General features: G+C 63.5%; 1 protein-coding gene across 4 annotated transcripts; it reads right to left on the bottom strand.

The window, feature by feature from the left end:
• Positions 1 to 2204: 2204 nt before the first annotated feature.
• Positions 2205 to 14912, bottom strand: CLPTM1L (CLPTM1 like). 4 transcript variants are annotated; one of them, XM_055554766.1, is made up of 17 exons: positions 14545 to 14912; positions 14101 to 14201; positions 12955 to 13144; positions 11401 to 11549; positions 10315 to 10393; positions 9383 to 9500; positions 9098 to 9192; positions 8544 to 8628; positions 7577 to 7680; positions 6703 to 6768; positions 5864 to 5914; positions 5061 to 5143; positions 4513 to 4664; positions 4068 to 4123; positions 3946 to 3990; positions 3151 to 3266; positions 2205 to 2714 (listed from the first exon to the last, which is right to left on the bottom strand). In XM_055554766.1, the coding sequence occupies exons 1-17, from the start codon at positions 14704 to 14706 to the stop codon at positions 2630 to 2632; spliced, it is 1737 nt and encodes a 578-aa protein (XP_055410741.1). In that variant the 5' UTR covers positions 14707 to 14912; the 3' UTR covers positions 2205 to 2629. The 4 variants fall into 4 exon arrangements, with proteins under 4 accessions (XP_055410741.1, XP_055410742.1, XP_055410743.1 ...); XM_055554767.1 differs by having other exon boundaries at positions 11401 to 11546; XM_055554768.1 differs by having other exon boundaries at positions 4513 to 4547; positions 14545 to 14910.
• Between the last annotated feature and the right edge of the window lie 262 nt (positions 14913 to 15174).

Genomic DNA, 15174 nt, shown 5'->3' with positions numbered 1-15174 from the left:
TCTCTCCAGGGATCTGTCCATCTCTCCACGTGGTTGGCTGTGTGGGCACAAACTGCCCTGAGGCTCTCTTGCCGTTGTTCACACGTGTGCCATCTGATGCTGTCGCCTGCCTCTTAACTGACGCTGTGGCTGCGTCTCTTTTCCTCCTCCTCAGTCTGGCTGGAGGTTTACTACTTTTATTGATCATCTCGAAGAACAAGCGTTCCTGTTAATATTCTGCACTCTCTTCTCCACCGTCACGGACTTCGGCTCTCACACGTGCTGTGGTCTCATCTGCTCTCTTGGTTTCCGAAGGCGAGCGCTGAGGACACGTGAGTCTTTCCCTGCTGGAGGTCTTTAGTGCTTCAGCTGTGCCTCCGTTTCCCCATCAAGGACCATGAACGTGAGTATTCCGTGTTCTCATTTTCATTCAGTTCAAGATAATTTCTCATTTCCCTTTTGGCTTCTTTGATGCATGGTTTATTTCAAAGTGGTGATGTTTAATTTCTAAATATTTGGAGATTTTCCCAGATCTGTTATTGATTTTTAACTTAATTCCACTGGGGCTGAAGAACGTAATTTGTATGTCCTGAAAGCATTTTATAGTTGTTTAGGCTGGTTTTATTGTGCAGAATATTCTTGGTAAATGCTCTGCACGCTTTTGAAAAGTGTGTACACTTCTGAATTTGGGAGGAGTGTCTGCAACAGGTCATGCAGAGTCCAAGTGTTCAGGTCCCCTCTGTTCTCAGAGAGCTCTGCTTACAGTCCTGTCAGTTCTGACCCAGCACTGAAACTGCCCCTGGACTGGTTCTGCTTCGTTTCCTAACAGTTTTGTGTGATAGGTTTTCAGTATGTTCAGCATTTCAACATGTTTATGTACCCAATAACAAACTATTATGTCTTTTTAATACTTTTTATAAAAACACTTTATTTCTTGGTAACATTACTGATACTTCTCTAAAATACACGTTCCTGGTGTTAATGTGGTGGATGTCTCCGTGTGTCCCTGGGGCCCGCTCTGCCTTTGGTCTCGTCATCTCTGCCTTCCGGCGGGGGGATCGTGCGCCTTTACCAGGATCCCCGCCACGCGGGGCGGAGCTGCAGGCGTCGACCTGTCCCGTCTGCTCTCACTGCTCTTCCGTTGTCCTGTTTAGCCCTGCACCGAGCATGTCTCCCCGCTGGGCCGATTCACTTCGGAGGTCGCGTGTCTGTAACCCATCGAGGTTCACCTGCAGTCGCGTCGTGTCTTCACCCCCAGTGTAAGTACCTCCCTGCCTGGCTCTGTGGAACCTCACAAAACACCATTATTATTTTAGCTGTAAGTGGTTTATTTTAGATAACCTAAATGACAAGTGAGTCGAGACACACCCACACGGCTGCTGCCTCCGGGGCCTCCCATCCTTCGCCAACATCAGATCGCTCCCGCTGCCCTCGCCCCTGCTGGAAGGCCTCCCTGTGAGGCTTCTCAAAGAGCACATTTGCTGCGAGGAGTTCCTCCTGCTTCTGCTGTCTGTAAAGCCCGTCATGTTACAGTATATTCTGATACACTTTCAGGGGTGAAGCCTTCTAAGTCAGCAGCTTCTCTCCTGTAACAGGGCAGCGCGTGCTGGCAGCTGGCTCCTGGGTGTGGTTCTCTGTCTGGCCTCGAGGACTTGCAGGAAGGACGCACAGATCTGACCCTGAGAGCAGCCTCGACGCCAGCCCACAGCTGGCCCCACGTTCTGGCCACGGAGGGGCCCTGGATGCATGCCTGGAGACACCGCCGGAGGCCACAGCCCACCAGTGTAGACATCGGCAAAGAGAGATGTCCCCTGAGCCAGGCTCAGGGGCCGAGGTGCTGATGTGCTCACGTGCCCACACCGTGCCAACAGGCTCCAAGGATGAACATCAGGGAATACGACTGACTGTGTCACCCACCAGCTCTCACCCTCATCTGCCCTGTCCGCGAAGACACCTCCCCGCCCTGCTCCTCCCTCTGCAAGCCCTAGGGCGTTTCCCTAACAAAACTCGTCTACTGACCCCCAGGACACTGCGATGACTCAGCTTTAAAACGAGACGCAGACACGAAAGACTACTTGTGGTCCGAGATTCCTGAAATCTTCTCCTGTTGACACACACACACACACACACAACACACACACACACACACACACCCCATCGTGCATTCACTTCTGGGAATGGGATAAACGCCACTATATGAAACCTACGTCACATCAGCCCAAGAAAAGTGTACAGCCAGAGAAATTTATTTTAAAATAGAAACATACGTACATTAAGCTGTAAAATAGTCAAATTTAAATGAAAAGGAAAAAACCCATTTGATCCCAGAGTCTACACGGAACGGATTCAAGGAGGCATGTGAAATCCCTGTGAGGAGCGCCCACAGACCCCGGGAGACGGAATCCAGGGTGGGGACCCCGCAGGAGCGGCCCAGCACCCATGGGCACCAGACCCGGCGACCAGGACGGACGTCCGTGCGGGGGCGTCATCAGCGCCGTCGGCACCGCGGACACGACGTGGAGGCACCCGAGGCCGTGAGGTGGACGCACCCGAGGCTGTGAAGGACACTCGGGGGTTTGGCAACGTAGAGGCTGTGATGGCGGGAGGCCCACCTGAGCCGCCGACCCTCTGCAGCGGCGCCTTGACTGGCTCAGTCTGTGTGGGGTTTCCGCTGGGGGGTCTCCTCGTAGGACTCCCCAAACTCATTCACTCTACTCTTATCCACGGGATAAAGCCTGCAACGAGACCATGTGTGCATCAGGCTGGCTGGCACGCAAGGGCGAACACGCGTGTCCTGGGTGAATGAGAGCCAGGACTCGGAAGGTCAGTCCCCGTGGGAGAGACCGGCGCGGGTTTGCCTTGTGCCCTCTCGACGTTCTTAGAACAGTCAGGCCAGACCTCTGCTCCCGAGGCCGCCGCCGACAGCTGCAGCCACGCTGAGGCTCCTGACGCGCGCAGAGCGGGGCCGCGGCCCGCCGCACGCTCTGCCGAGCAGGGGAGCCGCTGGCGCGCGCAGGGCGGGGCCGTGGCCGCCGCACGCTCTGCTGGGCAGGGGAGCCGTGTGCTCGTGGGGCGGTCAGACAGACAGCAGTGCTCCTGCGTGGGGAGCCAGGCCCCGAGGCCCCACCTGCCAACGTCTCCCCTACAGGAGCAGGACTGGGGCACACTCACCACCGCTGGTACAGGTACACGAGAAACACCACGTCGTCCCTGAAGCAGGCCAGCCGGTGGGAGGTGGGCATGGTGATGATAAAGGCGAACACGTCGTCGATGAAGGTGTTGAAGGCCTGCGGGCGGGCAGGGCTGTGAGACCAGAGCCGCCTGGGCACGCGGTCACCCGTGGGCACTCGCCACCCAGTGACCTGAGCACCACCACAGCGGAGAGCAGCAGGGGTCCTGGGCCCAGGGTGACCCTGGCACAGACCCCACGGCCGGGCGTCCCGCCAGCCCTCCGCAAACAGGATGGAGAAGCACCACCCAGGAGCGGTGGTGGGATCACAGAGCCGTCTGCATGGAATCCCCGTGCAGATCCAAAGCAGAAGGAAGCTCTGACCATCCCCACGCCCGACCCGGCACGCTCTAGTTCATGGTCACTGGAGGGTCACGCAGCGCCAGCCTCTGCACGTGGCTGGGCCACGACATGCCCAGACAGCCCTTGGCCAGCTCGGGCCTGGGACCACTGGAGCCGCGGTCTGGGGGACAGGGACCCAGCACGCGACACCAGCCAGCGGGTCAAGAGCACCCACCTGCTGCAGGATGTGTGGTGCCAGGAAGCAGCAGGGCTGTCCCTCGGGAGACCGGCTATGGGGCTGGGGCAGGGACCCCGGGCTTCCAGGGCCACTGCGGGGCTCTGTGCTTGAAGGAGAACCCCCCGCCCAGCCCCCAACGCCCCTGCACAGAAGCACGGTTGACACGACGGGGCCACGAGGGACGGTGCCCAAGGGCCTGTGCAGGCAGCACACCGACCTTGTAGGTGAAGGCCTTCCAGGGCAGGTGGGCCACTGACTTCATCTGGGGACAAGGAGACAGGCGCGTCAGGGCTGGGCGGCCCAGGGCGCGGCCCACGGGTGAGGGGGCGCGCGTCTTACCTTGTAGTTCACGAAGAGCTGGGGCAGCATGAACAGGAAGCCGAATGCGTAGACCCCTGGGGAGACACGGGCGTGGAGGCATGGGGCTGGGATGCTGCCCCTGCCGCCGGGCATCGGAGCTACCGACTCCAGACGCCTGGGAGCTCTGCCTGCCGTTACCCACCGCCTCCTGCCCGGGGCAGAGACGGGCCCCTCCCACCCCCGGTGAACACGCCGAGCCGGGCCCGGCGGCCTGCGAGCGGCAGCTCACCGTCTGGACAAGCCAAGCGGGCCGTGCTGCCCCGGAACACGGGGCTGGGGGCTGCAGTGCCTGCACCGACTACCCCATGAGAACACGATGCCCACAGCTGACCCCACAGGCCCAGCAAGGGGGACGCGGGGTGCGGCAGGCAGGGCCGGATGACGTGACCCGCTACAAACGCTGCTGCCGAGACGGGAGACTCACCGTTGACGAAGCTGTTGATCAACCAGGAATACCAGCTGGAAGGCAAGGGCAGGTGACGGGGGCGCCACTCGGCCTGTCGTGACCGAGGCCCCCGGCCCCTCCGGTGCTGGGGCCGCAGCGGGGGCTGCTCTTGGTGGGCTAGCCCGGGCCACCTGCATGGACGGCGGGCTCCTTAGAGCCCCCACCGAGGGGACAGCAGAGACCCGGCACCTGGAGCCCCCACCGAGGGGACGGAAGAGACTGGGCATTGAACACTTCCCCTGACGACCTCCAGTGGGACAGAACTACAGAGCCCGTGGGCGGCCCTGAGCCCGGCCCGAGCACCGGTGCCGCTGGGGGTCACCCGCGCTGGGAGAATGGGGCCAAGACAGTGCAGAGGCCCTGGCCTCTCTGGACACGGGCTGTGTGGCCAGCAATGAGTCTGCTCCCGTAAGGGCTCCCCAGCCTGCTGGGACCAGATGGCCGCGCGGGGCCAGCAACGGGCAGCCAGGACCCCGGCTGAGGGCGAAGCTGCGCTGGACCCGCAGCCGTCAGCAGAGTGCTCTCACCTCTTGTACTTGATGTTGAGCAGTGAGTAGACGGCACCCCCGATGCAGAGAGGGTAGAGCAGGTAAGATAGGTATTTCATGGCCTGGGGGACAGAAGGTGCCCAGTCAAGGCCCGTCCTCCGAGCCGCCTAGACCCACAGACCAGAGGGCACAGCGGCGGGACGTCCAGGGCAGCAAAGCTGGGCTGCGTGGAGGATACAGGCTGGCGAGCATCTACCCACAGGACGTCCACCATGAACGCGTGATGGATCCACACCGGCCCCTGACACACAGCCAGACTCACAGCGTGACTGGGGGCAGGCGGGGGACCAGACGTCCAGCAAAGGACTCTGAAGAAAGGCGCCAGGCTCCCTGTTGGGGCCACCTGCCCATTAAGGCAGCCTACTACCCTCGATTCCCATCTGGGCTTTACCAAAACCTGATGAAGACTGGGATGCGGCCGACGCCCGTGAAACCAGAACACAAAATCCCTGCACGAGGAACGTGTCAACCAACCCGAGAACCTCGTGGGAGGGGGCACCCCACGTCGTGGAACGGGCCCGGCTCACAGCCCCACGGGCACCCACGGACCCGGCTCACAGCCCCACGGGCGCGAAGACGCCTCCCAACAGGACAGCACGTGGAGCCGGCACCACAGGACTGGGACCTGGGAGCCCCCAGCGCCCCCCCCGGGTCAGAAGACCAGCAGGCAGCTTCCAGGGGTCGCAGTTAAGGCGGGCGGGTCCCACACCCAGGATGGGCCTCCTCCTGGCAGCCACAGCCCGGCCCATGCCTGCAGGTGAGCACGCCGCGCCGCCGCTCACCTGGGCGTCGTACTCCTCTGTCCTCCGCTCAGACTCACTGTAAGTGCCAAACTGCAAAGGAGTCCACACAAGCACGTCACCCCAGGGGCCAGGCCGGCGCCCGGGCTCAGCCTGGCTGCGGGCTGAGCGGGAGGAACCCCCAGCCAGGCACGGCAGCCCTGAGCGCACCGCCCGAGATGCGAGGCCGTGGCAGGCCCATCAACCCAGACGTTACGCGGCATGGCCGCTTCCTGCCCCCGTCCTGCTGGGCTTTCAGTAAACGCCCTGCTCCTCCTCAGCCAGGGCAGACGCATGGGGTGACGCGGACCACAAGCTGCACCCCACCGCCGTGTGACCCGCCCTCGACCTGCACGCCTGCACCCTCACAGTCCCGGGGGTCTGCACGTGAGGCCCGCCACAAAGAGCGGAGCAGCCGCCCGGCCATCACCTCCCACTGCCGCCCCAGGAAGCTCGACAACGGAGAGCCCCTCAGGGTGTGGTCAGGGCGGGACCCCACCCCACGGGGGGCTGCACTTGAGATGGGCTAACCAGCGTCCTGCCTGGTCGTGGGGTGGGGGGTTGCTGCTCCTATGGCTGGGGACGGGGGATCCCAGGGGAATCAGAGCCCAGGGGGCTTGAGGGCAGAGCTGCAGAGGGGTGAGCCGCCCCGCCCACACCAAGACACCCCCGCGTGTCCCCGCGGGCCTACAGGTGACCATGAGACGGTCACCCGCCCTCAGGACTGTACGTGGTGGGGCGCAGCCAAGGGACGCGCGCAGCGGCTGGCCTGTCCCACAGGTGCGCTGCGACGGGACCAAGTGATGGGTCCCTGAGAGGACATGGGGGGGGGGGTCCCCTACCTGAAATGTGGGCCATAGGCCTCTCCAGATGACGGTCATCTTCAAGGCCTTTTTCACTTTCCACAGCTGAGAAAGGAAAACCCACACCTAAGGTTCCAGGACCCAGAAGAAACCACGGCCTGCTCCTTGGACGGTGGCCGATCAGGACACGGGCCACTCATGCCCCGCTGCACCCCAGGTCAGCCTGACCACTCGGCGGGCCCCTGACCAACGCCCGTCTCCAGCACAGACCCAGCCTGTCCGCCCTTGGGGACCACCAAGTCCCCACCTAGTTCACCTGTGCCTGGCCACCCCCACCACCTCCAGACTTGCCCTGGCACCTTCTTCCAGCCCCCCAGGCAGCACAGAGTCCTGTGTCCTGCCACGGCTGGGTGTCTCCAGGTGGCCGCCCCCCTGAGGTGGGGCCAGCCCAACAGTGAAGTCGGTGTCCACACGACTTGTGGCTGCAGGAGGGTCCAGCCAGCACTTCCCAAGGGGTGCCCACAGGCAAAGGCCTGGACAAAGCCACGCTGAGGGTCCTGGTGAGGGTGGTGCCGGAGGCCCAAGGGGCCCTGGACTCCAGAGAGGGAGCATCCTGGCCCATCACTCCCACATCGCCCATTACCCATCCTGCTCCACACAGCATCAGTTCAGCGACAGCCACGGGGTCCACCCACCGAGCTACCACATCTCGTGGGCGGACAGGACGAGGAAGCGTCCAGGTGGAGACACACGGGGCTGTGTGGAGCTCCGCTGGAGGAGCCAGACAGTGGCGCCCTCGCCCTAGCCAGGCCAGCCAGTCCCCAGGAAGACGCCAGTCCCGACCCGCGATGAGCACCCGGGCCCCAGGACCTCTGAGGCAACACGCAGACCAGCGCCCAGGTGGGCCACTCACCTCGATGGCGGCTCCAATGCCCGCAGGCACCAGCACCAGGAGGCTCGTCTGCTCGTCCAGCAGGAACAGGAAGATGACCACGGTGCTGAAGCAGCGCCAGAGCACTGGGGACGGGCGGGCGGGGCTGAGCGCAGGGCGGGGCCAGCCAGCTGCACCCACACACACACCCACACAGGTGCACACACGTGCACACTCCTAACAGGTACATACGTGCCCACAGGCACTCAGTCCCCAGGCACCAGCACCTTCAAGCGCGTCTCCCCTCTGCCCACTGAAAGGGAGCCGTGGAGCCATGAAAGGCTGGGACCCAACAGAAAGCCACCTCAGCCAGGACGTGTGTGAGCCACACGCACTGACACAACGCGCGGACGGGATGCTGGGGACACGGTTCCTAACGGGGACCCGGAGCCGGGCCTGTCTTCCCAGCGGAGACTCAGGAGCCACCACGGCTGTGGGAATGTCCCCTGCAGGTCAATGCCCGCCAGGAACGCGGGCTCCAGGCCCCACAAACCCTGCTCACACCACAACGGCAGAGGCCAGCAGAGGGCCTCAGCGGGGTCCTCCCCTCCGAGAAAGTCAGAGGCGAGGACAGAAGACCCTGGGACCTGGATGCAGGGGCCGTCCAAGCACCCCAGGCCCCGCCCTCAGAGTGACTCCACGGGAGCTGAAGAGCCACCTCCTGCTGGGAAGCCAGCCTGGCGGCCCGCAGGACCACGAGCCCATGCAGACAAGCACCGAGAACCGGACCCCGAGCCCCCCGCCCCAGGCATACGGGGTGCTCACCACGGCCAAGAGGCTGCCCTCACCCTCCCAGGCTGCTCCCACGGGGACCTAAAAGCCCGTCCCAAGCAAGAGCCGCGTGGGTCCCGGGTGAAGACCCCTGTGGGCGTCCAAGTGAGCTCATCACCCGCCCATGTGGCCCAGCGGGGGGCACCTTGGAGGACACGAGCGAGTCCCGAGCCACTACCTGCTTTGGTGGACATGCCGATCATGCTCTTCTTCTTCTTCCAGAAGCTGATGTCGTTTTTAAACGCCAGGAAATCAAAAAGCAGCTGGAAGAGGACAGGACAGCGATGAGCCCCCATGCTATGTGGGTGAGCACGGGCTCGATTGGAGACACTGTCCACTCAGGGAGACCTCAGCCCCAGCGCGGCCCTGACAAGTTCTAGCTTCTCTGGTGGCTGGTCCCCTGGCCTGTGGACCCACTGTTACAGCCGGGAGCCGGGCCTCACCCCCACCCTCCACCCCGAGCACAGCTCCACGCAGGCTTTCCTGGCAGTCGCCAGCCACAGCGTCTAACGGGGACCCTCCCAGCAGGACCTGACTGTAACTCTTGGAATCACCGTGCCAGACCTCAGACAAGGCAACACCTATTTTGCTAATCTCATTGATTTTGATTTGTTTTCAAAACGGCTCCAAACAGACGAAGCCTAGCCCTTCAGCTAGTCGAGCCTGAGTGTAGACCCCTCTCCTGCGGGGCGGGGAGAGGGGAGGCTGCACTGGAAAACCAGGAGCACTCACGTGGAATGCAGCCACGAAGAAGGTCAGCGCCAAGAAATACAAGTTGGTGTCGACAAAGATCCCCTTCACTTCGTCAGCATCTTTTTCTGAGAATCCTAAAGGGGACCGAGGACCCGAGTGAGGAGCGACATGGACCCGTACTACAGAGCCCCGAGGGGTCACCTCGTCTGGAAAGGAGCTCCTTGGACCCCACGGGGCCCAAGGGGGACAGCCTCACAGGTGGACAGGTGCCGAGTTCTGGGCTCCCCCGACTCCCCACTGCCGGGACACGCCCGGCAGCCTCACCGAACTGCTGCAGTGAGTACACGGCGTCCTGCATGTGGATCCAGAAGCGCAGCCGCCCCAGCGAGATCTTGTCGTAGGACACGGTGAGCGGCAGCTCAGTGCTGGAGCGGTTGATGACCTGCGGCGGAGTGGTGGCAGTCCGGCCCTGAGCCAGGCTGGGACCCCGCGGGCCCGGCACCACACCGTCCTCTGGGGACCTGCAGGCACCTCCTCCAGGAAGCCCTCACTCCTCGAGCTCCTCTCCATCACCTGAACCCTGTGTGTCTCTTGTGACCACAGCCCTGGCACCTCCTGGGCAGGCGCGGGGACCCACGTTGGCAGCTGAGTCGAGCAGAGGCCCACGGGAGTCTGAGCCCCTGCCCGGGGACCAGATGCCAAGGCTGCCCTGAGAAGAACACAGGGGGGCGGCCACACTCACGGGGGCGGCAGGAGCTGCAGGGAGGAGTGGCCCCTCAATAAGGCCCTCGAGGACACTTGGAACTGACGTGTGACTGTGTGTGGAGGGGAGGTGTCCCATGACACCCGACCCTGCGGCCCCCACAGCTGAGCTCTGCCCAGAGACGCTAAGCAGCAGGCCTCCGCGGAGAGGGCACCTCCCTGACCCTAAGTGAGGCCCTGCAGGTCGGGGACACGGTGACATGGTGGTTTGGGTGCTGCGAGGCGCACAGCACGGTGCCTGCAGCGGTAAGCAACCTCAGGCGTCAGCTGTTAGCCCAGCCCATCCCTGGGGGTGCAGGTGACCGGGCGCCAGCCTGGAAGAGGCAGGCTCTGCTCCAGATGCCTCCACACCAGAAACCCAGGCTCCCGCGGAGCCACGGCCACAGCCACTTGAGGGATAAGTAGCCCTCCCAGGGCTTCGTGCTCATCACGGGTGGGACCCGCTGCCCGCAGTATGCACGCTATGTTGGGGTCGGCAGCGGCAGCCGACTCACCATGAGGTCCTTGACGCGGTTGCTCAGCTGGTCAATGAACAGGATGGGCAGGTACTGCACCGTCTTCCCCAGCTGGATCCTGGGGGCAGAGCCGTCTCCAGGTCACTGGGGGGCTCCCGCACCCGGGGGGACGGAAGCCCCAAGATGCTGGGTCTATCTCACAGACCGCTCCCCCAACCGCAACTCCAGCGGCTTCTGGTTGCTGGCAGGCCCAGGACGCGCATTCCCACGGGGAGTGGAGGGGCCCGTGCGCCACATTCCCCCCTCACAGCCGACACTGGAAAACGCAGTGAGGCTGGGCACCGGGCGCTCAACGGGACGCCATTCAGGACACAGAACGAGGGGCCGTGCGTGCGCCCACACGAGGGTCCGGGGTGCGGCAAGACGTGCGGGCCACAGGCTTGGGAGGGGGCGGGCAGGGGCCTCGCGCCCCGCGGCCCTCACGCTCCCAACTACGCACACACCCAGCATTAAAAAATGAGAACTTTACAGAAGGCAGAGTGTCATGAGCGCACCAGAGGGGCCGCTGAGAAGTGTGTGAGGCGACAATTCTCATCCGAGTTTCTGGGAGCTACGTGTCGACCTGGGGCCAGACCGGCGTCGGGGTTAGGGCAGGATGCCCTAAGCCGGTTTCAACGGTTATGCTTCTGATGGCAAGTGACGGAAAGAGGGTGACCTAACGACCAGCATTTAAGCTTAGGGAGTGGCGTGAGGTCACGGGACACTGACAGGGGATTGCCTCGAGGGTGCAGGGTGACTCGGCCCAATCAGGTTCCCCACTGTCCCTCCGAGACGAACACCTGCTGCTCCCTCTTCCCTCCCGGTCGTGGTGGCAGCTGGGACCAGCGAGACCTCCAGGAGGCAGGATGGCGGGGGCACTCCAGGCAGCCCCCGGCTCCCCACCACAGAGGTCTCAGGGGTGCAGGTGCGGCCCATCTGCTCCTGGACTGTGGCTGGCCACGATCCCGGGGGCTCCCCCACCCACCGGATGCCCCCTCTGCTGTTGGCTCAGGGAGTGCACGAGTGATGCTCAAGCTGGGCGCGGGACCTGCAGCGGGCCTGCCCCGGGGCCTCAGCGGCACCTACATCTTCATGTAGCGCTGCACGTCCGCGGGCAAGGAGGCCCCGTCAAAGATGAAGTTGTCCACCATCACGTTTAGGGTCAGCCTGGGCCTCCAGTGAGAAACCGGCTCATCCAGGGCACTCGTCGGCCTCTTCTCGGCCTCGATCTGCTGCTGAACATGAGCGCTGACTCAGCAGGGAAAGGCCGGGAGGGGCAGGCCCTGCGGGTCTTGGGGGCGGGGTGTGGAACCCTCACCTGGGAGAGAGTGCAGCCCCGAGCCGGCCCGAGAGGGACCCCGGCGGCCCTCGCCCAGACCCTCACTCCCCACAGCCTGCTCATGGCAGAAACCGAAGGCCTGCTGTTCCAGAGCTCGTGATCCTGGGTCTCATGGACTCCTGCCCCGGGAAGGCCGAGCCCTGAACAGTCACAGGAAGCGGGGGCAGTCTGGAGGTAAAAGCCCTGCAGCCTGCAAGGAGCCTGAACCGAGATGCTTCTGAAGCAGCTCTGCCCAGCCTTCTGGAAGGGGCCTGTCCGCGCCTGGGCAACAAGCCTAAATCCACTAAATTCAGAACAAACCCTTCCTGACGGGAAGACCTTAACGCTGGACCTGAGCAGCCCCGTGAACAGCGACGCTCTATGTGTCTCCGCCCTCCAGCTCCAGTGCTGACAGCGGAGCCGTCTCCCTGAGGCAGCGACAGGGGCGGCGACTCAGCGCCCCGATCCCCCTGCGGACGGCGACTCAGCGCCCCCGATCCTCCCGGGGAGGCCCTGAGGCAGCGACAGGGGCGGCGACTCAGCGCCCCGATCCTCCCGCGGACGGCGACTCAGCGCCCCGATCCTCCTGGGGAGGCCCTGAGGCAGCGACAGGGACGGCGACTCAGCGCCCCGATCCCCCTGCAGACGGCGACTCAGCGCCCCCGATCCTCCCGGGGAGGCCCTGAGGCAGCGACAGGGACGGCGACTCAGCGCCCACAGCGCCCACCGATCCAGAGCCGCCCTCACCCTCCACAGGCCTCCAGGGGAGGCCCTGAAGCAGTGCTGTGCGGTCTGCAGGGAAGGGAACCCGGGCCTCTCCAAGGACACAGAGAAGACGATGTGGACACCTCCCGGAGAGCTGCCGCCCCTGGACGTGAAGGGCTCTCCTTCCAGGGCACACGGCCCCAACCCCAGGCTACCTCTGTTCTGTCCTCCCCTGCGGTCACAGCCAAGTGCGTGCCCACCAGCCTTCCCTGAACGTGTGGTTTTCTAGGCGTATGAGACACATTTTGTACTCCTGCCTTTTTCCTAATTTAGGTCACATCCTTAGAATCAACACCCCAGCGCTGCCTTGTCCTGCCCCAGCACAGCGTCACCAGCTCCAAGTCTGACCGTAGCTGAGGCGGGCCACCCTGCACCAACTCTCTGCCCTGCACACACGCTCCCAGGGCTCAGAGGCCCGGTGACCTGAGAAGGAATCCAGGTAAAGAAAATCACCGAAGACTCATCTGCACATCACTAACTCAACACAGATAACTGCACGTGCAGACGTGTGTGGACTTCAAGGGGCCAGCAGGCTGCCTTCCGCCAGCGCCGCTCACCTGTGCCGCAGGTTCCCCGGTCAGCAGGCTGACCTCCTCCGGCTTGGGGACCATGTAGGTGGTTAGCGGGCTCACCAGGTGCACCTGCTTCGCGTCGTTCCAGGGCAGGACGCCGGCGTGGTGGAGGAAGACGTAGGCGTACAGCGTGCCATTGTTCCTCGTTTTCTTGGGAACAGAGACGTTGACTGTCCTGAAACAACATAACCGACGACAACGCCGTGAGCGTTTTGTTCTGGGGACGTGGAGATCACGCGAGCACGTCCACAGAAAATGCTGTTTTGAACCCAAACCGATTCCTGTCGGCTGAGAAGTACTAAGAGTGAAACCCACCTGCCTAGATGTCACTGGAGTCCCACACGTAGGTTTACGCAACGCACCCTGAAGGCACAGGCGGCCGCTGCGAAGCCTGCATGCCTTCTGCTGAGGTCGCAGGCCAGCCCCAGGCATGCGTGACCCACCCCGTCCCCACAGCAGCTCTCCCACAGGACTCGGGCTCTGCCGAGTCACACACCCCAGTACTCGTCTTGACGCCTCCCAGACAACAAAGATGGAAGAGGAGGACTCGTGATGAGCACATCGCTTTTAAAATTACGTTTCTTGAAACTTAAAAACCTAGAATCATCGGTTACATGCAGCTTTAAAAAGTCACACTACATACTTCCATATTTACTCTGCTTGCTCTTTTCTGTAAAGCTACACTTCACTTAATTTTGATTTTCTGCTAAATTCTTCCGTCCGTCCTTCTCTTTTCCCTTCTAGATAACAGAACTGAATCAATTCTGTTGGGAAAACACAAGTTTTGCTGTCGGATCTGTGTAAGCTCTGTTCAGCATGTCGTCTGCACCCATCCCCATCCCTCCGGAAACTCCCCAGGGCCGAGCTGCATCCCGCAACTGTTAGAAGCTGGGTAAGCTACTTCCTAAGTGAGAAAGCTGCTACTTTCAAGTGAAACCAAGTTTGCTGCCTACGCTCCGCACGTTTGCAGCTGAAGCACTCCACCGCGCACGAGAGGGTCGGTAACGCCACTTCTCTGCGGTACACTTCTCTCACACTCTCTCTCTCTCTCTCACACACACACGCATACACTGACTCTTCAACAATCTCAATGGTCACGGGGCTTGCCTGTCACCTTGCCCACATCCGTACCTTTCAAATTTGGACTCCACGTCAAAGTCCTCCACGTTCAAGACCAGATCCACGTTGTTCTCAGCGCCCAGATTAGACCGCGTGGTGGTATACACACTGAGCTGAAAAAAGGACCGTCAAGAAAATCAAGCCTGCGAGGGCCCTGGCAGAAAGCGCAGGGCGCGACAGAGGAAGACCTGAGCGGCCGCTGCGGGGAAGGTGCCTGCCGTTCCTCAGGGGACAGGACTCGGCGGTGCCACGATGGCTGAGGGCCAGGCCTGCCACAGAGGGACACCTGCTGAAGCCTGAGGCTGGCCGCTGGACGGGGCGGGGCACAGGGGCCAGCTGCGGGCCGAGGGTCGTCGGGGCTCGGGCGGGGAGGCGGCCTCACCTGGGTCAGAGTCTGGCGCCCGGCTCGGCCCGCCCGGCCCGAGGGTGGAGGGCGGGCGGGGAGCAGGCGCTCACCTGCAGCTTGGGCCTCTGCGCCAGGTAGGGCTGGATGCAGCGGCCGTGCCCGGAGCACGGGCGGGTGTACACGATGCCGTACATGACCCAGCAGGTGTGCACCACGTACACCACGAACACGCCCACGACCAGGCTGGTGAAGGAGCTCCGGCCGCTCCACATGGCGCCGCCGCCGGGCCCCGCCGGGCCGCCTCGCAGACGCGGGCACTCCGCCCGCCCGTCGCCCTGCCGGACGCTCCGGCCGCCGCCGCTCACGCGAGAGCCGCCGCGCGCCGCCGCCACCGCCGAGGAACGAACGCGCCGCGCGCCGCGGGCAGCCGGCTGCCCCGCATGCTCGCCGCCGCCGCTGCCGCCGCCGCCGCCGCCGCCGCCGCCGCCGACCTGTCGCCGCGGGATTCGCCGCCGCGCCGCTTCCGGGCCCCGCACCGTCCGCCGGAAGTGGGCGCGCCGCGGGGCGCCCTGGGAAGGGTAGTTCCAGCGGCCTCGCGCACGCGCCTGCGTCGGGGGCGCGGTGTGGCGTCACCACCGCGCCGTCCTCCCGGCGTGCCCCGCGGTTCCGGCGGGTCGGGGGCTGTCCCGCGGAGAGGCGAGGCCGCGGGGCTGGGGGCCGGGCCGCGCGCCGCCTCCTCC

Source organism: Bubalus kerabau, chromosome 18 (assembly GCF_029407905.1).
Source record: "Bubalus kerabau isolate K-KA32 ecotype Philippines breed swamp buffalo chromosome 18, PCC_UOA_SB_1v2, whole genome shotgun sequence".
Taxonomy (NCBI): Eukaryota; Metazoa; Chordata; class Mammalia; order Artiodactyla; family Bovidae; genus Bubalus; species Bubalus kerabau.
Note: the sequence above shows the minus strand (reverse complement) of the source record. Positions and strands in the feature narration are given on the sequence as shown.

Excerpts from the sequence above, each read along its gene's own strand:
- CLPTM1L (XM_055554766.1), bottom strand. The coding sequence starts at position 14,706 with ATGTGGAGCGGCCGGAGCTCCTTCACCAGCCTGGTCGTGGGCGTGTTC. Across the intron at positions 11,550-12,954 it reads CCGGGGAACCTGCGGCACAG|CAGCAGATCGAGGCCGAGAA; the intron begins GTGAGCGGCGCT and ends GCTCATGTTCAG. Across the intron at positions 7,681-8,543 it reads CGGCATGTCCACCAAAGCAG|TGCTCTGGCGCTGCTTCAGC; the intron begins GTAGTGGCTCGG and ends GCCCGTCCCCAG.